This window comes from Telopea speciosissima, chromosome 1 (genome assembly GCF_018873765.1).
Source record: "Telopea speciosissima isolate NSW1024214 ecotype Mountain lineage chromosome 1, Tspe_v1, whole genome shotgun sequence".
NCBI classification, from domain to species: Eukaryota; Viridiplantae; Streptophyta; class Magnoliopsida; order Proteales; family Proteaceae; genus Telopea; species Telopea speciosissima.
This window is the reverse complement of record NC_057916.1, coordinates 3579998-3601822: the sequence shown is the minus strand read 5'-3', so window position 1 is coordinate 3601822 and position 21825 is coordinate 3579998. Positions and strand designations below refer to the sequence as shown.

General features: G+C 39.4%; 3 protein-coding genes across 5 annotated transcripts; all 3 read right to left on the bottom strand.

Moving 5' to 3' along the window:
• Positions 1-458: 458 nt before the first annotated feature.
• LOC122641935 (uncharacterized oxidoreductase At4g09670-like) lies at positions 459-4178 on the bottom strand. The gene is made up of 2 exons (XM_043835278.1): positions 3673-4178; positions 459-1071 (listed from the first exon to the last, which is right to left on the bottom strand). The coding sequence occupies exons 1-2, from the start codon at positions 4132-4134 to the stop codon at positions 466-468; spliced, it is 1068 nt and encodes a 355-aa protein (XP_043691213.1). The 5' UTR covers positions 4135-4178; the 3' UTR covers positions 459-465.
• Positions 4179-5918: 1740 nt separating this feature from the next.
• Positions 5919-8684, bottom strand: LOC122641927 (uncharacterized oxidoreductase At4g09670-like). Its single transcript, XM_043835269.1, has 2 exons — positions 8196-8684; positions 5919-6554 (listed from the first exon to the last, which is right to left on the bottom strand). Exons 1-2 carry the CDS (start codon positions 8655-8657, stop codon positions 5934-5936), a joined length of 1083 nt encoding a protein of 360 aa, XP_043691204.1. The 5' UTR covers positions 8658-8684; the 3' UTR covers positions 5919-5933.
• A 3781-nt stretch (positions 8685-12465) lies between these two features.
• LOC122649050 (shikimate kinase, chloroplastic-like) lies at positions 12466-20170 on the bottom strand. Of its 3 annotated transcripts, XM_043842406.1 has the most exons (12): positions 20105-20163; positions 19498-19831; positions 16930-16988; positions 16624-16678; positions 16463-16535; positions 16064-16151; positions 15462-15544; positions 15225-15354; positions 14810-14888; positions 13710-13774; positions 12552-12664; positions 12466-12515 (listed from the first exon to the last, which is right to left on the bottom strand). In XM_043842406.1, the coding sequence occupies exons 2-11, from the start codon at positions 19712-19714 to the stop codon at positions 12599-12601; spliced, it is 915 nt and encodes a 304-aa protein (XP_043698341.1). In that variant the 5' UTR covers positions 19715-19831; positions 20105-20163; the 3' UTR covers positions 12466-12515; positions 12552-12598. The 3 variants fall into 3 exon arrangements, with proteins under 3 accessions (XP_043698341.1, XP_043698342.1, XP_043698343.1); XM_043842407.1 differs by having other exon boundaries at positions 12466-12664; positions 20116-20170; XM_043842408.1 differs by lacking the exon at positions 20105-20163 and having other exon boundaries at positions 12466-12664; positions 19498-19577; positions 19651-19813.
• Between the last annotated feature and the right edge of the window lie 1655 nt (positions 20171-21825).

The following is a 21825-nucleotide window of genomic DNA, read 5'->3' as shown; positions in this document are numbered from 1 at the left end:
CTTGACCAAACAGAGATGAGCTTCTACCTCAGTGGTAGGCCTCCACCCTGTAGGTCCAAGGTGTCGAGTGACTCCTACCCCCCACCTTCTTGACTATAGTAGTAGTAATTGTAGGTATTTATAAATAAATGTGCCTAGTGCCCCTTGCTGGCCCCTCGTGGGTTCCTAGCTCTCTGGTTCCAAACAGGGTTTGACATAAACTATGTTTCAGTTGAAATTTGACAAAAGAGCATGTCACCTTGAGATTCATTCATTCACAAATTTAGGTCTCACCTGAATTGCCACAAAAGAAAACCGCCCACATCTCACAAAATCTAAAATCAGATTTCATAGCAACCTTAATTTGATTTTCTTTGATAGTTAATAATACATTGCAAATTGATATACTAAGATGAACTAAAATTTTCTCAACAATCAAAGAAAACTCAGATGGATAAAATTTTGAAAAGATCAATAGATCCACACTTAAACCCCCACTTGAACTGGCTCGAAACCTTTCTCAATGGATGCCTTGACAGCATCAAGAACCAGTTGTGTCTTCCTGCTGATGCTGGGCCACTTACTCTCAGGTTTGGAACCACCTTCTTTTATACTCTTTACCAACCTTGACAACTCACTCACCATGCATACCTCTTGAGGGAGATCAGTTGTTATCACATTTTGCGAAGGCAATGCACGCTCTGCGAATCTTATCTGAGAAATTGTAGAAAATGAAGCAGTTTTCTCCTCAAAAGGGACAATAAAATCATGAACATGTAAAGTTCCTTTTGTTCCAACTGCAGTTATATCCGTTGTCAAATTGGTAAAGAATGAACAATGGAAAGTTGCTGTCTTCCCATCTTCCCATTGTAAAGAAGATCCACAAGCCAAGATCACTCCTGCTTCATTGATAACAGGTCCACGGTGGGCAGTCACAGTCTTGGGTAGTTCATAGTTAGTAGCCCACAGTATTGATCTGATACAATACCACCCAGCATCACCCAGAGCCCCAAGGCCATCAAGACCTGGCTTTACTCGGATGTCATTCTTGAGAAAATTATCATCACCGGCAAATGAAAAGAAGCTGTGAATCTGCCACAACATGAACCAAGCTGCTATGTAAAAGATGGGAAAGAGATCTCTACTTGGTCGCTTGGTCTCTACTATACACAAGATACCACATTTAAAAATCATGAAGTTCCCATCTCCATGAAAATTTATCTATAAAATTTGGGAGAAGTGAATGCATGATTGTATTTGATTGCATCAAAGGGAAGTATTGTCCTCTCCCAAAGGGAATTGAAAGCTCCATCATCACGGATATCTTTGTAAGACCCACATATTCTTGGTAAAAGATCCTGTCAATCCGGGCATATTCTTGTTAATCTTAAATTTTTCTAAATTCTTTAGGGGGAAGTGTTTCCTATGAGGGAGCGTCAATAAGAGTGCGTGCGGAAGCATCAGGTGGGTGGTCATTTTTGCTATAGAATGGGTGGGATAGTCATTTCACCCCATGTGTGGATGTGGGTTGTATACACTCCTCCACAGGAAGCATTTCTCCTTTTTTTCAATCATGTAGGCATGCTGGAATCTATCATGTACCAGGGTTGCTCTGGTCATTTTGTATCTCTCCTACTTGTTATTAAAGTAGTTTTAAATCAAAAATAGGTGTTTTAACTTTAATGACCTTCAAAGTTCAAAGGGACTATTAAATCAAAGCAAAAGTTTTTTTTTTTTTTTTCCCTCTTATGTCTCCCCATCTTATTTTTGCAAAGTCCATACCAAAAATTAAATAAAATCTGTGCAAAACCTGTACAACTAGACAAAACCCACAGACCATCTATTTGATTAACTCTTATCCCGGAGCAACATTTTTATTTATTTTCTGTCAAAAAAATATTTTTTTTCTATTCTTTCTATCAGATTCAAGATCTAATCAGGGTTCAAAATCAAACTCTTTTCATGAATTCCATAACTTGCTAAATTTTTTAAGTTTTGTTTTTTTTGGATAAAAGAGACCTTATATTAATAAAGGAGAGATAATATAAAGGTTACAATCTGAAGTATTTTTCTCCGCAGCATTGTTCCGTATTAGGAAACTGCTGATGGGAGACTATCTATATAAAAATGGATCTCTTGGGAATGCCAAAGTAACCCAGCCAAAAAGTCTACACAACAGTTGATCTCCCTTACGTGGTGCGCAAATGTACAGCTCTTAAAGGAATCCCGCAACCCGTGAATGTCATCCACGATATCCAAAACATGCCAAGGGGTCTTATAAACACCCGTAATCATCTGAATGGTCAATAAAGAGTCAAACCGTAACTGAACTTGGGCCAATCTCAAGGATGTATCCCTCAACAAGCCACTCTTGATGGCCTGAAGCTTCATTCTCACAATGTTGTAACTGGGGATGCATCCAGCCAAGGCGAAGAAAGCATGTCCCCTCTGGTCTTGGCTGATAGATCCAGAACCCTCCTCTATTTCAGGGAAAAATATTCTAGCATGTTCTATGTTTTTTGCTTCTTTTAATGGGTGATCTGGAAATTCTGATTATTGGATATTTAATAAATGATGTGAATTAGTCATGTGTGGAATTTCAAAATACAATTTAATGTATCCCCTCTTATATAGGCATACCCAACCCACTTTTACCTTTGCCCCAAAAAAAAAAAAAAAAAAAAAAACCACTTTGACCTACGTCTATGTACCTCACTATAGTATCATCACTACCATGGTAGGTCCTAATTGGTATTTTCTTATTTTTGATGAAATTGGTATTTTCTTATTGACATCCTTCAAGATGTTAAATAATTTGTAATTTTATTTTTTTGCTCTTTTGGTATGACATACAATTTTTTTTTCAATGAGGATTATAGTGTCATTTCACATGCATATACTCATTAAAAAAAAAAATGGTTCCATTGCTTTCATGTTCCTATTGCCCTCAATCGTAGGTTCCAACTTAAAATAATTCCCTTCTTCTTTGGGTTCACAAATATCCTTTTAGGTTTTAGCACAAATACCCTAAGACTCTAAGTTGACGCATATGATTGGAGCATCACAAGCATGGTTGCAACCCGAAAAATATACATGCCAGTGCAACTGGCATGGCACACATAGTAGGGGTAGTCCAATGAATTCCATCATGTTTTCGAAAACAAAATTACTTTAGAAAAGATGGATCATGCCAAGGCATTATATATCACGATATCTTTTAATAATGACATAAAGATATCGAAAACAAGTGCACAATGCAGTTGGTAAGATGTGTGGTATGTAAAAAGCCCACCTTACCTACCAAGAGGTCTCTCTCATATATTATTTCAATTGAGAGTTGGGAGTTGGTGGGACCCCTTGTCCATTCTAACATCCACGTCAGATGGATGCCCTCATCTGATTCAACACCAAACCCAGAAAAAACACAATAACTTTCTCTTTCCATATTTCAAAGGTTAGGTAAAGGATCAATTCGAGTCTTCCACTTCCGCCTGTTTCTATTGTCGTGGGCATTCTATACACAAGTAAGGCAGAATGTACCACCATACCCTTGCCTGAATGCCTAAATGCCTTATCCAAATGGGATAAGATGATACTTTCCGCCACGCTTGTGTGTGGGGGTGCACTGCAGTACCGGGCAGCAGAAGTAGAGGAGTCGTATATAAAACACAAAGATTAAAGAAATTAACTTGCCGTTTTGAGGTGACCGAAACGCTCCGTATCGGAAAGGAACTCCATCATCTTGGCAGTTCTTGGGTGGTGCATCCACATGGTTCCGTCCATGAACTGCACCCCATTAGCCTCGCAAGCCTCGACGATCTGATCGAACTCAGCAACGTTCAAGGCCACAGGCTTCTCCAGCAGCAGGTGTTTCTTCTTCTTCGAAGCCAGCACCGCCCACTGCACATGCAGGCTAGTTGGAAGGGGCACGTACACGACATCAACGTCTGGATCATCGAGAACTGCTTCGTAGCTGCCGTAAATCTTCGCCGACGGAGGGAACCCATTCTCTGCAGCGAATTTCTTGGCCTTCTCCAAGGAACGGCTGCCGACGGCGTAGAGAGTCGAGTTGGGAGAGAGGGTTATAGCTTTCGATTGTTTCTGCGCTATCCCTGCACAGCCCAGAATCCCGAATCGGACTGGGGTTTCTGCCATGTCTCTGCAACACTGCAAGAAATACGAGAGATTGAAACGAAGATAAGAAGGATTTGTAGACACAACGCGCCACTTCCTTTGCTGGGGACTGAAGAAGAGATCTCTTATTGTTTAACTGCTACTACTACTTAAATAGGGAATTTTGGTGGGTGGAGTTGCTACCAATTTGCCACTCGAATCGAAGAATATTACAAATGCTGTGGTTTTTATTCATCGGCAGTTTAATGCATCTCTGGAGCTTGTGTTTCCGTAGCATGGATTTAGTGCACGGTATCGGGTATCATCCATCTCGGAAATCGATACGGCAATAATCAACATGGATCAGTGTGTGTCAGACAGTTTTATCTTTGGTTTTCCTAAAAAAATCAAATTTTTTTAAAAGTTTTACCCTTGGTCTGAACTGTTTTCAGCGATACAGAATCGATCCCAAGTATCGAGATTGCTCTATGCCTATACTGATATGGATCGTCCGATATGATGGATCTGATACCAATTCACCTTTTCTTATTTTCGAAAATTCTTTAAGTTAAGGATAAAAAAGGTAAAATTACAAACTATTTGAGAATCTAAAGAGTATAAAAAAATAGATAAAAAATTATATGTACAATCGTATATGGTGCACGGCTGCATATATAACATGGGATGGAGACAAAAGGTTGGTTGAAATGACCAAACAGCCCCTCCACTTATATGGAGAATGATGTTATTGCTTTAGTCGTGCATGAAATCTGCCTCTATAAGAAATACTCTTTAAAAATGATGATTCAAAATGTTAATTTAATTTTTTTAAAGTATGTGTCATAAGGTTATTGGGCGAGACTCGTCACAACTTAACGTACTATTGCAACCTGTTGGTTACAGATTCAAAACTTATTATTACTATTTTTTTAAAGATCAAAAAGTGTGAGTATTGGAAGGTATCATTTGCAATTTGCCTGTGGTAAGGTAAACTTTTTGTTTCCTCTCATTTTTTTTTGAATTATTTTCAAAAACCAATTCTTAAAACTGTGAATTCAATTTCGTTTTTTTTTTATTTTTTATCATATGGTAACTGTGGAATTGATTATTTAATTTTGATAAAGTACAATGGTTCATATATGGTGTTTTTGTTTAGTGGTTAATGACGTACTCTCTCAAGCTGTCTTAACACGTGTTACGATCACCTAAAACTCTAAAAAAAACTATCCATTGGTCTTCATATGGATTTGATCTTAAAAATCAATTTTACCCTTAAAGTAATGGTTGAACTTAGCTCTTTTCCTCTTGAATTAATTAATAGAGATGTGGATATTGGGTCTAAAGGCTGGTGAACCGTCACTTATTTGAAATTTTGAATGAGATGTTTGCAAATAGTAGGTAAAGGGCTGCTGTCTGCTGAACACACGTGTTATCATGGTTTCGGGTATGGAATCAGTCTTAATCGATACCGGTCCAGATCGCCTGTATCGGTCTAGATCGGACAGATTTATCCTTCTTTCATTTTTTTTTCTTTTCAAATGTTCTATTACATTTTTACCATCTGTACGATCCATTGATATGATATCGGCCAAGAATCGAGGATCGATGACCACCGATACCAATCCGTATCTTGCAATTCCGCCGATCCATAAACCATGCATAGTAATGCAAGAAACCTGAATAGCAAACACCATGGATGTTATTGCTTACAATGACAATCCAAACTCTGAATTACAGGCATTAATTATATAATGAAATAGCCCAAAATTTTTAGAACCCAGCCCAATAAGAAGGGCAAAATCAACTTGGGCTTGCTTGATCAAGACAACAATCTCCAGAGCTTAAGCCCCAACCTGGACGGGCTCGAAACCTCTCTCAATGGAAACTTTGACTGCATCCAGAACCAGTTGTGTCTTCCTACTAATGCTTGGCCACTCACTCTCCGGTTTCGAACCACACTCTTTTATACTTTTCACCAAGCTTGAGAACTCCCTCACCATGCATACCTCCTGAGGGAGATCTGTTGTGACCACATGCTCAAAAGGCAATGCGAACCGACCTGTAACGATCTCCGTGTATCCATTCGTAGAAGCTGCTGAAAATGAAGCAGATTTCTCTAAGTAAGGGATAACAAAATCATGAACATATAGACTTCCTTTTGTTCCAAATGCAATTATATCCATGGCCACATTGGAAAGGAATGAGCAATGGAAAGTTGCTGTCTTCCCATCCTCCCATTGTAAAGAAGATCCACAAGCCAAGATCACTCCTGCTTCACTGAGAACAGGCCCACGAAGGGCAATCACTGTGTTGGGCAGTTCAAAGTCACAAGCCCATAATATTGACCTGATGCAGTACCACCCAGCATCACCCAGAGCCCCAAGCCCATCAAGATCTTGCTTTACCCGGATGTTATTCTTGAGAAAATCATCATCACCAGCCCAAGAAACGAAGCTGTGAACCTGCCACAACATGAGGGCTCACCTTTCTTTCAGGATAATCAGTGATCAACACTAAACCAAGCTTCTAAAAAAATTTCTATTGAGTTTCATTTTCTTCGTTTTGGTGGAAATATAAGCTAATTATGATAACATTAAAACAGAAAAGAATTAATGATACGGGAGACATAAATGCATAATGTATATAAACACTATAACCAAAGTTTGTCACTAGTACTTCAGGTGGATATTAGTACAATTGCTTCAAGTATAACTTGATTTTAATTGACTTATATCGTAGGGTCCAATTCAAGACCTTACTGCTTTAGGTGGAGAGAGTTAATTCTGTATTTGTTTGGGTATGCCTAGATGTTACTTTTGTTTTGTTTTTATTTTTTTTTTATTCTTTTTAATATATTCTTTCTGATTGTTTAGCAGGAGAAAGAAGAAAAAAAAAACACCAAAATCCTGAATAAACCGATATGATATATTATAAATCTATAATTTTCAACATCTCTTAATGCCTTCCAATTGTGTATAGAATCGCCAAGTAACACGTTGTGGACAGACAATGTTGGGAGGATAATAAATAGACTTAGACTCTCAGGTCCAATTCAAATTTCCAAATTTCACGTGGGTATCCTCTCAAGTGCGGTGCACTACCCAATGCACCACACTTGAGAATCCAACTGTAAAAATATAGGTGTTTGCCTTTTTATCTTCTCAAGTGTTGGGTGAATGGTTGGTTTCTCAAATGTGGTGCACTAGGCAAGGGATCTTTATCCTCTCAATTACACTGCTCGTACTTGACGTCAAATACATCTAACAGAGGAGGCAAAAATGACTATCCTATCCCCTGCCCGAACACAGTGCCCGAGGTGGGGTCCACCCCCCTCTATTAGATATACTTGACGTCAAGTACGGATAGTGTAATTGAGAGGATAAAAATTCACTAGACAAGTGCACTGGAGAGGATAAAAATCCGGTGAGGTGGTCTTCCGCCCTGAATTTTTATCACCTCAAGTCAAGTGCACCTAAAAGGTGCATCGGGCGGTGCACCTTGAAATGGGTTTGTTTAAAACACTCCCCCAAGTGCATGTGCACCGTTCGATGTACCTTTTAGGTACACCGGACTTGTGGGGGTAAAGATCCTACCTCCCCTCCCCTCTCTCTGTCTGGGTGTAGCATACACGCTCCTCTAACCGAGTTCTTTTTTCAAAACACACCCAAAAAAAACAAAAATGCCAGTATTCAGGGAAAATTATCACCCCAATACTACTCGGGTGCTGTGCGCATCATGTGGTGCAGCACTGCCCATGTGTATACAATGGGCCCCATCATGCACACATGGGCGGTGCCATGCGCACAGCACCCCCAGTAGTAGTGGGGGCGATAAAGGTCCCAGTATTCAATGTCACAAAACACTATGTTTTTGCAACAGAATAGTGGATGTCTGTATCAGTTCGGTATCAGTATCGATCACGGGCCGCCGATGCCAAATCGACCAACATGGCCTATCCAAAGTTCATCCCTCACGATGCAAGAGGGAAATTGGTCAAAACATATTGATCTGATTCCTGCTTATTTCCCATTTTCTTACTATGAGGTAATCATCATCACGAAGTTTTAGCTTTCCAAAGTAAGGATTTAAGGAAGGAAGCTTACCGTTTTGAGGTGACCAAAGCGCTGCGTATCGGAGAGGATCTCCTTCATCATTGCAGTCCTAGGGTGGTGCATCCACATGGTTCCGTCCATGAACTGCAAGCCATTGACCTCGCAGGCCTCGATGATCTGATCGAACTCAGCCACGTTCAAGGCCACGGGCTTCTCCAGCAGCAGGTGCTTCTTCTTCTCTGCCGCCAGCAACGCCCACCGAACATGGAGGCTCGTGGGAAGGGGTATATAAACGGCGTCAACGTCTGGATCATCGAGGACTGCTTCGTAACTGCCGTAGATCTTCGCCGACGGAGGGAAACCATTCTCTGCAGCGAATTTCTTGGCTTTGTCGAAGGAACGGCTGCCGACGGCGTAAAGGGTCGAGTTGGGAGAGAGATTTATTGCTCTCGATAGCTTCTGCGCTATGTCTGCGCAGCCCAGAATGGCGAATCTGACTGGCGTTTCTGCCATGTATGCAACACTGCCAAAAGACGAGACTGAAACGAAGATAAAAAGAGGGATTAATTGCTTTTTCACACTGTGATCACTGATCACTTTCTCTGCTGGTCTGAGTGAGGGATTGAATTCGATCTCTTATCCTTCGCTATAGATAGCGACATGTGGATCTTTTTCTTCCCTTATCTTCTTCTTTGTAATGTTCTAATAATTCACTGGGCAAGACATCTCTACTTCTTGGTGGCATGGTCTCAACACAAACATCTGGACCAATGGATGAGCACGTCTGAGTATCTATTTGGGGGCAAAGGTGTCATCTCTCGGCACCCTGTGAGAAGGCATAGCCAAAGAAACACTACCAAGTAGAGTTTTATTTAATATAGGGCAAATTTCATGGATACCCCTTCTAAGTATTCAATATGTCACGGACTTACCAAACTTGGTCAAAATGGCAACCCTCCCCCTCACGTTAAGCAGGGTTATCATCCAAAGTTAAAATGTCGATTTTGCCTCTTAGTTATTTAAATAAAAAATGGGTAAATGATATTTAAGGTACCTAATGTTTGATAAAATTATAAGTTGGGTATCCAATGTTTAACAAATTCCGTTTAAGGTACTAAACCATCACCATTCACCACTGCCGCCGCCGCCACCACCCCCACGTCTTCCCGCACGACCACCACCACCCCACCACCTGCTGCAACGGCCCGCCCCCTCCACTACTCGTGACGCCCGCCCAACCAAAATTTTCATGTCCATGATTGGTTTATTCATTTCCGTAATCCAAAGAGTCAACAGAGATTGCCGTGTCCATGAAATTCCAGACATCCACCCCTTGAATTCCTCAAAATCAATCTAAAATCATCATAGTCCATTGTAAGAAATAACCTCCAATCCCCAAATTTCACCTGATTTTTCCCTCTGGAAACTGTTGGAAGACCTAGAGTTTGGATTTCATACAATTTGCAAATTGATCCGATCAAATACCGTTAAGAAAAACAAAATGAGGTCGTTAACATCATTTAACCTGCAAAAACCAGGGAAAGAAGTGGTGGCAGGGGTTTTGAGTTGGGGTAAAGAATGAAGTGAGTAAGATGGGTTTCGTTTTGGGGGTTTTGGAAAAGGAGTGGGTAACGATGATGATGGAAATTTGGTTAATGGAAGGGAAATAGAGATGATTTTTGAAGTTCAGTGGAGAGATGGGTTCAGTTATGGTGTTATGGAGAATAAGAAGAAGAAGAAGAAGAAGGGGAAAGAGAGGGTGGTTGGACGGCGACTGTGAACAGGTAAACAAAAAAACAAAATTGTCTTCAATATTGCTTCATTCTTATCTCTAATAACCTGTTTGATTTTTTATCTAAACTTGAAGAAATTCAAAAGCAACAAATAAAATCGTACAATATGGGTACCTTTGGTTGTGGAGGGAGTAGATTTGGTCAGGATGAACATTAGCGAGCACACTGTTGAATGCCATGGAAAAGGCCTTACCGGGATGGGAACAGAGGAAATCCTTGAGAATCTCATCTAGAATTAGATTAGTCTTTTCAGCACTCCTTGAAGAATCAGGGGTGCAGCTCCTTTGGTGGATGAGCTACTCTCTTATTAAGATCGCCAATGTCTTCTTCTTCTTCTTCTTCTTCTTTGAGCTTGGAACAATCAAATTGAGATTCGAGAAACTAAAACTCGAAACAGGAACAGAGAAATTGAATGAAAATAAAAGAGGAATCTATGAGTAGAAGAAGATGGAGATATGTAAAGTGTATTTATAGGTTGATAGACATGCGAGTCTGGGCATCGATTACGATGGTCTGTCTAGATGCTGCCATGAAAGTCATTGACATTGGTGGTGGTCGGAGGTTGCAGCGATGAAGCAGGAAAAAACGAAGAAGAAGAAATGGTGGGTCCCATGAAGAGAATGGTTTGCATTTGGGATTTTACCATTAAAGGTATTATGGGAAGTTCACAGGTAAGGGTAATTTCACCATTTAAAAAGAGTTAACAGCCACTTAACTATAGAGACCTAGCGGAGTGGACTAAGTTGAAATAAAGTCATAAAGTAGGGGGTGTCTGTAACATTTTGACCAAGTTTGGTAAGTCCATGACATATTGAATACTTAGAGGGGGTGTCTGTGAAATTTGCCCTTTAATATATTATCTTTTTCCTCTTAAAAAACAATACAAATTGCTCTGACCGAAATCCTTTCTATTATTTAGTGTTTCATTGGATCGTTGTCAAATCAAAATTTCTGCGAAATAGGATCATGTTTATGTACATGAATGTACGAGAATGACTAACAATCGTTCAGATGGAATCCACTCTGTGGGACACACATGGAATGGATTCCATCTGAATAGCTATGAGTCGTTCATGTATAAACCCAACTCAATTTCTGTCCATATGAATATGGTGTTTTTTTTTTTGGGTAGAAGTATGAACATGATTTTAAAGCTTGTCAAAACATTTACCCAAAAAAAGAAAGGTTTGTCAACAAATTTACCAAAAAAAAAATAAGTTTGTCAAAACAAATTTTTTTGAGTTCAGTTCCTCTGCATGTACCAATAGGTAAACGTGCAAACGTACATCTCAAAGCCAACCACCTATTCTATTTTTGCCATTTACAAGGGAATGAGGGATTTTTATGAAAATAAAATTAAAATGTGATTGACTAGATGTATGTTCACCTGCTGATGATCCATTCTCATTTTTTGCGGGCAGGCCATGGTGAGCGTGTACGTCTGTTATCTATAATCTTGTATTTTGTGAGTGAGTACGCAACGACGTCTAAGGATGGACTGGAATTGGAGGTGAGAAGGAGGCGGTGACCGTTGTGGTGACGAAACCTCTGCCCTCACCCATGCTAACGTCGATTGGCGTGAGACCGATAACTCTCATATCTTCCGTGCTTATCTTGATCTTCCCGGTTAGTACCTTTGGCTTCTCTCTCCCTCTGTTTCTTTCCATTTGTGAAATGGAAGATCCAGAAGTGACGGCTATTGGATGCACGATAGGGTTAAGGGCCCTGGTGTCCCCTGCTTGCATGTTAGCAAGGTCAGTCTTGGGGTTCTTGGCCAAGCTGCAGGGGCTTTGGAATTGGAATAAGAACTGGAGCTCAAGTAATAAGAAGGATATGTTGGGGGGCTCTTGCAGGGGTGAGGAAAGAAGAGATGAAGGCAAATTGCTAGAGATCAGCGGGGAAGGACTGAGTAGGTAGAGGATAAGGGTGGAGAGACCAACCTGGACGAGATCAAGTGTGGTCTGGAGAATGGAGTCCTGCCTGTGACTCTGCACAAGGAGACCCATCCATCCAACGATAAAATTCGCTTCCTTGTAGTTACTGGGAGACTGTTGTGTAGTTTCTCGTCTCTAAGTTTGATCTCCATTGTCAGTCTTTTTTCGGTCGCACCACTTGTGTTGCAGTCTTGTACAACTTTAATTTGAGTCCTCCACCAGCTTCTCTCTCCCTCTGCCATTTCAACATCTATCTCTTTGATGCTCATAGAATCAATAGAACAGACCAAAGCGTGGTTAACCCACTTGTGGATTAGAAATTTTCTTCTTTTTTCTTATGGTACTGTGCAACTGTTTTTGCATTTTTTGTGCGAGGTTAAATTAATCAACTAGAAGTTGGAACTTGAAACATGTGTTTTGTCTGAAGATACCAGCTTGCTAGCCTGGTAAGGTCTAGGGAAGTTTGTACCCTAGATCTGGTTTTGGAAACCATCTTCATCTAGTAACCAGTAACCCTATGACCCACAAGCCACCCCCAAAAAAAGTGTTTCTGTATAGACTATATATATATGCTAATCCACTCCCCAAAAATAAAAGAGAAGATATTATACAAGTAGGCTGAAACATCTTATCCATCTGTACATTAGAGCAACAATACCACCACTGAATAAATACGGGTAAGGGCAGAAAGGATTACTACAAACTGAAGCCAAAACCAGAGCGAGAGCTATGAATTCCTTGCAACAGACGTGTCATCATCACGCTTTACAAAATTCTCGATTTGTACAAGGACCTGTCAAGAATAAAGAGGATAATTAAATAAACTTGAGGACCAGAGCAACACATACCATATTAATTTCATGCTTCCTCAACAATTTACCTACCCAATGTGTCAAACATGCAGGCTACGAGATCAATAAAATGAGATTAATATGGATGTCATCTATCCTAAAATTAGCTTTTCATTTGACCTGGAACATCCAAAAAATGGGAAATTCATTTATTCCCCTTGCAGAATGGTCTGTATCTCTGGGTCTGTATCTCTGTATTGGACAACCTAGACCATCCAATCATATGAGAATTCTTTTGGGACCTTTAATGAAATGTTCCAGAAAAATAAGCTTTTACTGGATGCTATTGTCATTTTTTCACGCTGATATTGCAGCTAGTGCCTTTCATGAGAAGAAACTCATTAATTTGGTGTCCTAATACACCTGCATATCTTGTCCATGCATAAGAAACAATCAAAAGTATGAATTTGTCACCCTATCGTCACGGATCAATCTAAACACCGCAAAAAAAATGGACCTATTAGGGGGAGAGGAAACCTTCAAGCTTATAAGCTCTAGACCCTCCCTAAAGCTGGCCTACGTAGGATTTGGAGGGAAAAGTTTTTGAGTCTAACAATCTCCCCCACTCAATCCCTAGCCCCCTCGCCAGGGGGGACACATTGCAGTCCCTGAGGGCCTTGCCAGGGGGGAGGCTCGCACTCCTTCATGGGACTCCACACTACAATGCCCCCAACCAATGTTCCCAGAGACATTGTCTCTGGGTCCAGCCCTGATGCCATGTGTCACAGTCCAGTCTAACCACTCCAAAAGATGCACCTATTAGGTGAAGGAAACCTTCCCGCTTATGAGCCCAAGACCCTCCCCAAAGCTGAACGATGAGGAAATGAAAAGGAAGAGTATGAGTCCGTGACACTGTACTCCTATATTAGGTAGCCAATCAAATATATTAATAAAGATAAGTACAAAGTGAGTCAAAAAAACACACATAAGTTCACGAAAAAAAATGAAAATGAAGATTGGAAACAACTGAAAGGGTCAGGGGTACACCTCTATAGCAATAGCATTTGGTGTGAGATCACATGCATCATTAAGTCCCAGCTTGGCTGCAATATCTACACAGTGCACATGTCCAACCACTTGAGAACTTTGCCTAGTAGAAAGCAGCAAAAAAAAACTAAAAAGAGAAGAAACGGGGTCAGGATATCAAAATGGCATGGTATAAGGGGATTAAAATGGGCAGAGCATTGTTATGCTTCCACGCACACTTGACCTCCCTCCAAACAGCCGAAGTCCAATGCAAGGAGTGTCCAAAAACTTGGGACTGAGAAATTACTGGCATCTAACTCAGACATCTCCTAGCCCCTAAAAGAATCAGATGCGCCAATCCTAATGATCCATCAGACTAATGAACTTTTTGGTCAGAGAAAGCAAAGAAGCAAAGATTGTTGTTTGTTTAAAATTTGAAAGTAGTGGTGAAGTCAATTGCTTTGTCTCAACAAAATAATAATGGCAATGAAAGTAAGAGGCCTACCTCTCATCTTCTACATTAAGGGCCATCTAGGAGATATAAGTTGAACACTGTAGTATGAGAAAAAGGTATACATAGACATCTACATGTATATGTGACACACAAATGTCACGTGTGTGGAATAATTCTATGAGTTGACTAAGGAGGATTGTAAAGGGTTCGTCTATACAAGGGGCCTTAACCAATAAATTAGCTAGTCCTTTGGGGCTTATCCAGAGAAAAAAAATGCATGTGGCTTTATACAGGGTAAAAAGAATAAACCTGAAAATGGATCCCATTGGATGAGTGTAACCACTAACAACAACAAATGAGAATATTTGAATGCTTGGATAAACCATAGAGGATGAGACAAGGACTAATTTTTTCCATGAAGATCTCCTAACCAGATCCTAAGAATAACGGATTAATTTTTCTTTAAAAATAGCATGGTAAGTCTTGCTGCCAGCACCAGTGCCACTTGCCCTTCTTCTAGATTTAGTCATGGTCATACGCCTCGGATGGGTCTTGTTTTCCCAGTATTAAGATGGATATCCCTATGTAACCAGAAAAGAATAATGGAAACAACAAAAACAAACTAAAATAAAATATAAAAACAGAGAATGTGTTCAAGAAACCATACGAGGGAGCGAAACTCTGGCATCGGCATAGGCATATGCTTCACCCCTCTCTTTGAAAAGCGTTGAGAGTTGCAATAATGCCTGTAGGAAATCAAAGGAAGAACTGATTGAGAAAAAATCTCATTCCAAATTTGATACGTCAACAGATAAGACAAACTAAATCAGTCATCTTTCTAGCAGATCTTCATGGGGGCAATTCTTAACCAGACGGGCTGACCAATTTAACCAAACCTTCTCGTGCCCTCCTAAATTTGGTTTGGCCATTGCTGCACCCAATCTGAATCTGAACCGACCAACCTGGTTCTTGACAGGAGCTCAGACAACCCACCATACTAAATCTGGATTGAGTTCATGTTAGGAATTCCGTATAACTGTTGTGAAACATGGTTTCTGCAGTAAGATGCGATTGATAGGCACCTTTGAATAAGCATCACCCGGTTCTCCATGCAAAAGAGGGCGAGAATCTGTCCCTACAGCAGCAATACGCCTTGCCAAAGCTTCCAAAGGCACATCTAACCAGACTGTGATACCCTGCTTCATATATTTCCTGATGATTTAAGAAAATTAGAGGCATTTGTTCAGTTGAAATATGCTTCTAGGTCAGAAACGTCAGGAAAATAGTAATGATATAATTTATGCTTCCAGCTTACACACCAGTTGATTGGCCGAATCACCGCACCACCACCAGTGGCAACAACTAGCTGGCGCGTCAAAGACAACTTCTGTAATACTTCACTCTAAAACATAAGGAGAAAATCATCAACCTTTGTTTTTAATATAGGGGAAAAAAAGTGATCTAAAGAGATCAATGTCTACAAGAACCAATGCATGTATGTGGTTATGGAATTCATATCTGTTGAAGTCAGCAGTTCTTTCAATCACAGTTCCAAGGATAATGGTTCATCCATTTGTTATTAACAAAATTAAGAAGTAGCCTAAACATACCAAAATCAAAAAGAAATAAAAAAAATTAAAATGTGAATATGCGGCTATGACATTGGAAATTGTTGATATTTTAGAAGTACTTTTAGACATAATTCCTAAGACTGATGGTTCTTAAGGTGTACAATTGTTCTAAGACTAATTTTTCTTAAAGTGTACAAGCATTCTATAGTGATTTGTGTCTCCAACAGAGGACTTCTGGTAACATAAACTCACATGGAAGTAAAGAAGATTCACTTGAACAAGACAAAATCCATCAGTTCTAACTCCAAATGGAAACAGGATGCCACAACTGAATGAACCAAAATGCATACCTCGTTATCTCTAAAGAAACTCTCACTATACTGTTTAAATATCTGGGCCACAGATGTTCCACCCACAACCTCCTCCACCAATTTGTCACTGCAGCTCATACAAACATAATAAATGAATATGAACACCCTATCTGTTGCATTCTAATGAACATAGATAGAAAGTGGACCAGAGAAACAATTACAAGACATATATATATATATTTTATATATTTTGAGCAGTTATTCAGTTGAGGCTTTATGTAAGGCACCTGGAAGGTCAATGAATCACCGAATGCTAGAAACCACATAAATTGACCACATGCAGAGTACTGAGGTACCTCAAACTTTACTTCCTCGGCATTTAAAGGGTTCTCCCAGGGGCAGAAAAAGAAAAAGGAAAGAAAAAAATACAGGACAAACCTGTCAAAGAAAGAATAACCCAATTCTTCTGCTAGAATCTTCCCAACTGTTGTTTTACCAGAGCCCATCATTCCTGTGTTTCAGGCCACACAGACTTCAACCACTAGATAACAATACATGGTGTTAATGCATTAGAAAGATTTCAAGGATAGAGACCAGACCAACAAGATAAATGCAACGCCCATCTAATTGTGGTCCAACCTCCTGTGCCTTCTTCTGCCATTGAGAAACATCAACTATCATTTAATGTGCAAAATATGTTACAAGAACAAATAAGCAAGGCACCGTGATTTGAAGTGCAAGAAGATAGATCACATGACACATAAACAAGGTCTAGAGTGAGTTATTGGCTTCTTGCCAGATGGAAGCAATTACCAGAAAAATAATACAGAATACTAGAAGTAAGTGTTCCACATTCTTTGATCCTTCACTACTCAAAAAATGATTTTCAAGGACATATTCTGTACCTTTAAAATCAAAGCTTCGTCAAAGGAGGTAGATACCTTTCCTGATTCCAATTCCGAAGCTACACACCAGAGCAAGTGCAATATAAAATGTCATTGGTCAAAGAACAGGAACAACAATAACATAGATTTTAATATGATCAGATCAAATGAAAAATGAAATTCACACCATGATTAACTAACCAGTCCCGAGAAGGAATTATTATATCTAATATACTATTCTGGGAAGGTTGTTTCACCAAGGAACTCCATGCACATTCCCAACCAATTTGCTGGGATCCACGGCAACCAGCCTCTCACTTATTCTCTCTCTCCCCTTGTAGAAGTAGGTACTCTTTCTAATTTAATTTCCTCAAGGCACCAGGCACCAATGCACAGTGCCACAGTTACTCAGACAGCCATTATCCTCCTCTGCCACTCTCTCTTGACAATTGATAGCATGGAACAGATGCACACCAATGCAATGAACATACTATATGGGGCGAAGCACTGGTTTTGGCAGTTATAGTTTCATGATTCTTATTTCCTGTGACAAACTATATGCAGCAAACCAATCTGCACTATTTTTTATTTAAGTTAAACTCAGTGTACACAGAGTAACTTACACTCTCGAAATGTGGGGGGAGGGGGGAGGGGGGACGATGTCATCTCACTAGTAACCAGGAACTCAATACAAAAAGCATAAATGAAAGTAGGCTATTAGCGCTCCATGAACTAAGCCTTATCTGAATTGTTTCTTTTTTTTATGTCTTTGTAATACCTAACAACGTTTTTTTTTTTCCTTTTACATTGCCATCAATTCCAAACTATTTTTGACAGATTGGTTGCTATTGCCTGTAAATTTTGTCATGCATATCTGTCTAAATCACCTCTAGGCTATTTAGACCAGGTTGACAGTTGTTGAATTAAACCAGTTACCAGATTGGGAATTGGGATTTGGCAAACGATAGTGGGTAGGAACCTCAGTGCCACTAAACAAGTTGACCGGCTACCCTTTCGGAAATGATTCAGGAGCTCCCAACCTGTAAATAAAATTTAATACAGGGAAATATAGCCAGACAACCATTAGCTTAAGTTATAGCTTTGTGATTTTTGCAGCTTAACCTGGTTCACCTGGTTTAGGAAGCAGGCTATCCAAGATTCCTAGTTTCAGAGACCTCAACTAAGTTTTTGTGGTACTGAAGTTGGAACTTATTCCAAAACCATTCGGCCCTGTAGTTCAATTGACAAATGTGCTGTAATGCAGTGAAAGATGAAATCCACAATAAATTTCTTATCTTTCGCTTGCTTATTTCTTTACTCGTGAGGACTAATTATACCCCCTGTGCCACTCAGATATAGTCTAAACAAATGCCCTATACACTATATGATCTCCATAATCATCTTTAGCCGTCTATGTAAACTGTTGACGAATGAGCTACAATTGCATGGATAGTTTAATCCCATTTCCTTATTCTTGTATAACGGCATTGCATCAATGGACTGTGAATTGAAATAACATTCAATGTAGAGAAATCTGAATTTTCTGCAATCTTTTTTCCTCATTTTTGTTTGAACTTCCCCATATGTTATCTTCATCAGTGCATATCACTTCATCTTTTTCTCTTCCCTACATAGACCTGAGATGTCTAATTATTATTATTTTGGGGATTTTCATCTCTTTATGCTTCTTCTTCTTAATAGTATACAGTCAATAGGGAAACCATTTGAGCTCATTATTTTCACATTTCTGGTGGTTGGAGACAATTCCGTTTTCTATTAGTTTTCACATTTCTTCTTGCCAGAGTACTAATGTGGGACACTTATTTGTCTGTGGAAATGATTTCAAAATCTTTATATTAATCTTTTGACTGCATGTTCATCTCAATCCTGTTTCATCGATACATGCTCTAGCTATGTATAAACCAGCTTTGATATTCATGACAGACCACATCGGATATTAATTATTCAAGAATGTTAAGAGGCCACCAACTACTTTTACTTTTAAATGTACTAGCAAGAATCATCCTGCATGAATAACTTGCAACAAATTGTTCCTAAGAACACAGATCTTTCTATAAGCCCCAGATGATATAATTTCACTACCTACACCTTCATAAATAGGTCTTGGTTAAGAAGATGCGATTCTGAGTCATCCTTTTAAATTAGTAACAGTATAACAGTGATCCCATTGATAATGACAGTCTCCAGTCTATGGAGATTCATTACTTGAAGTAAATATTGTGATAAACAATATCCAGCTACTGGAGCTGGAAAGTACTTAAGAAACTCATGAAAATGCTGAAAATACCAAAAACAGATTGGAACACTTAAAACTAGTCAGAAAATGTGGTGGCAGCACGAAGAGACTTCTATAATGTAACTCCTTTTCATTTCCATATATCCTTAGGACACAAGGGAGAGGCTATCAGGATTTGTCTCCCCTGCCAAACTTATTCCTTCTGTCTGGAAGTAGAACCACCATAAAAAAATTTTCAACCAATCGAACTTCAAAAAATATTGACTAGGCTGTAGATGTATAAAATTCGATCATTATACAATCAAATAATAGATAAATCTCGAGTTACCAACCAGGCGAATTCTTATAAGAAGCCGAAACCTCCAAAACAAGAATTCTAGGCCGAGCAGAAGCACTCCTCCACTGCAAATCCCTTGATTTAAGCATACGAATGCCCTTCTCCTCCCTGCATTTATGAGAAAACCGCAAGAAACCATTTGTTTTCCTTCCGATCTTCTCTTGGCCAATCCATGCAGGAAACTGCAAGGTCGGGGCAGTAGCGGCCTCCATGCTCCCAATACCTGCCGAAAGCTACAGGTCGTTTCCTCTTACCAGAGAACAATAACCGATTTCAACTAAGATTTCTATCATATACCGAACCAGAGATCCGAGCTGACCAAATCTTCCCTGCACCAGAAGAAATCGCATACACAATGAAATAGAAGTTCATTTTTCCACTTGTGGCTCAAAATAAAGCATCCATGCATAAAACAAGAAAACATCAAGTTTCAAGCCTGTGATACAGATTCGGACTGAAAGAGAATCCGAACAAATGGACAAACAATAACAGGACAAAATCCAAATTCTCATAGAATATGCGAGCGATATTGAGCGAACAATACATGAATTCTGAATGACAGCTAAAAAACGAGCTCGTTCAATGACGAATTAAAGGTGGACTTGAAACTAACCACGCGTTTGGATGATCACCGGAATTGCTTACAGTTCTGCGTTAGAAAATTTTTGTGACAAGAGAAGAGTTGCAGAGTATGAACTGCGTCGAAGCTGGAGTCGATGGGGATCTCTGGAAGAGAACGAATCCAAATGGCGTCGGACAGCGGATGAGCGGGAGGTTGTTGGGACTTGGGAAGGGAGCAGAGGAGTAGCGGGGTAGAACGGTTTTTTTCCCTTGTCTTGCCGTATAAATATAAGAGCGCCAAAATGGATTTGGACGAGATGAATCGTGAACTGTGAACCCTTTGGACCGGTTGCCGGAAAGAGAAACTCCGACTCTACGTGAGTCTAAACTTTATGAGATTACGAAAATAACCCAGATTTATGGGAATTAAAAAGGAGTCTGCCCTAGCTCCAGCGCCCAGCCTCAGCCTCATACATTTGAAAAATGACTGTCCCAACCCCGTGAAAAGAAAAATTCCCAGACAAAAAAATCTCCACTGGAACTTATTTATCGAAACTTTCAAAGGCATTGGAGATCTTATTTTTTTTTGTTTTTTAGGAAAATCTTATGGCAGAAGTGTCATGCACAGGCCTGTCCCCCTTCTCACAAGGAGGAGTTGAAAAGACAAACCCCTCTCATGTGATTGTGCATGAAAACCTCTCCCAAATCTTATTGTAATCAAAGTATAATTTTTCATTTTTACCTTTGTTATAGCATTTTTTTTCAATGAAGGTAATTAAATCTTCATTTCATGTGCCTACTATCTACTTGAAAAAAAATATATACATCTTTCAATATTGACATAATGATAAATCACTTTCAAATTAAGCAAAAAAAATTTCTTAAATATGCATTAAAATTAAATAACTTTAGGAATAAAATAATGGAGTTTGATGTCAATACCTCACCACATCCAGTTGAGGCCCTTAATAGCTACGCTAATCTAATTGCTATATTTTAAGCAATAGTTTTCTACATTACCGAATAGAGTATCATAAAATAATTATAAGATATCTAACCCCATAAAAAATAGTTATAAGATCAAGAAAAGGGCAAGATAATTTAATGGCAAGGAAGGTTAAAAAGATCATATATTGGGTGAGTCATATGATATAGTTAGGCATGTAATAATTGATTTACCAAAAAAAAAAAAAAGCATGTAATAATGGATGCTTGGGATTGCCTACTTTTCAAATTATTTAGATTGGCTATATCATCCTTCATCTTTCCATGAATACCTAAAAATCCGCCAATTTTTTCACCGGATCTTCTCACTAACCAAATGGCCCTAATACATATTTTATTTGGAAACTCTATAAGGATATTTTGGTAATACCAGAAGATAACAACATTGGAAAAGAGTCAAATACACAATATTGGACGGGTTAGTTTAGTAATTTAAGGAGATGTTTGGTGAGCCTCATGCCATCACAAGAAGCCGCCATGTCAACCCCAACAACCACCAATGACTCACCCACACGACAAATATCCACAGAAGCAGCAAAAAGGAGTTTGGTGGTGAGAGTGATACAAAACATGACAAGTTTTTCCCATCAGTTACGGTGGATGAGCAAACAGGCTGAAGAAACTCGGCAAGCATTAAATCCTGATCTAATGGCGTTAGAGTTTGGGGTCTGTGGGTCCGAGAGTGAAGATATGGAACAATGAGGAACGCAATTTTGGCATTATTGCAACACCATATGATATAAGAACAAGGATCGTT

Bases quoted from the DNA above. Each gene is read 5' to 3' on its own strand.
- LOC122641935 (XM_043835278.1), bottom strand. From the start codon at position 4,134: ATGGCAGAAACCCCAGTCCGATTCGGGATTCTGGGCTGTGCAGGGATA. The intron at 1,072-3,672 runs GCAAGTTAATTT...ATGTTGTGGCAG, and splicing joins GTTTCGGTCACCTCAAAACG to ATTCACAGCTTCTTTTCATT.
- LOC122641927 (XM_043835269.1), bottom strand. From the start codon at position 8,657: ATGGCAGAAACGCCAGTCAGATTCGCCATTCTGGGCTGCGCAGACATA. The intron at 6,555-8,195 runs GTAAGCTTCCTT...ATGTTGTGGCAG, and splicing joins GCTTTGGTCACCTCAAAACG to GTTCACAGCTTCGTTTCTTG.
- LOC122649050 (XM_043842407.1), bottom strand. From the start codon at position 19,714: ATGGAGGCCGCTACTGCCCCGACCTTGCAGTTTCCTGCATGGATTGGC. The intron at 16,536-16,623 runs GTCTGGTCTCTA...CCTGAAACACAG, and splicing joins GCGTTGCATTTATCTTGTTG to GAATGATGGGCTCTGGTAAA. The intron at 15,355-15,461 runs GTGTGTAAGCTG...TTAAATCATCAG, and splicing joins GTGATTCGGCCAATCAACTG to GAAATATATGAAGCAGGGTA.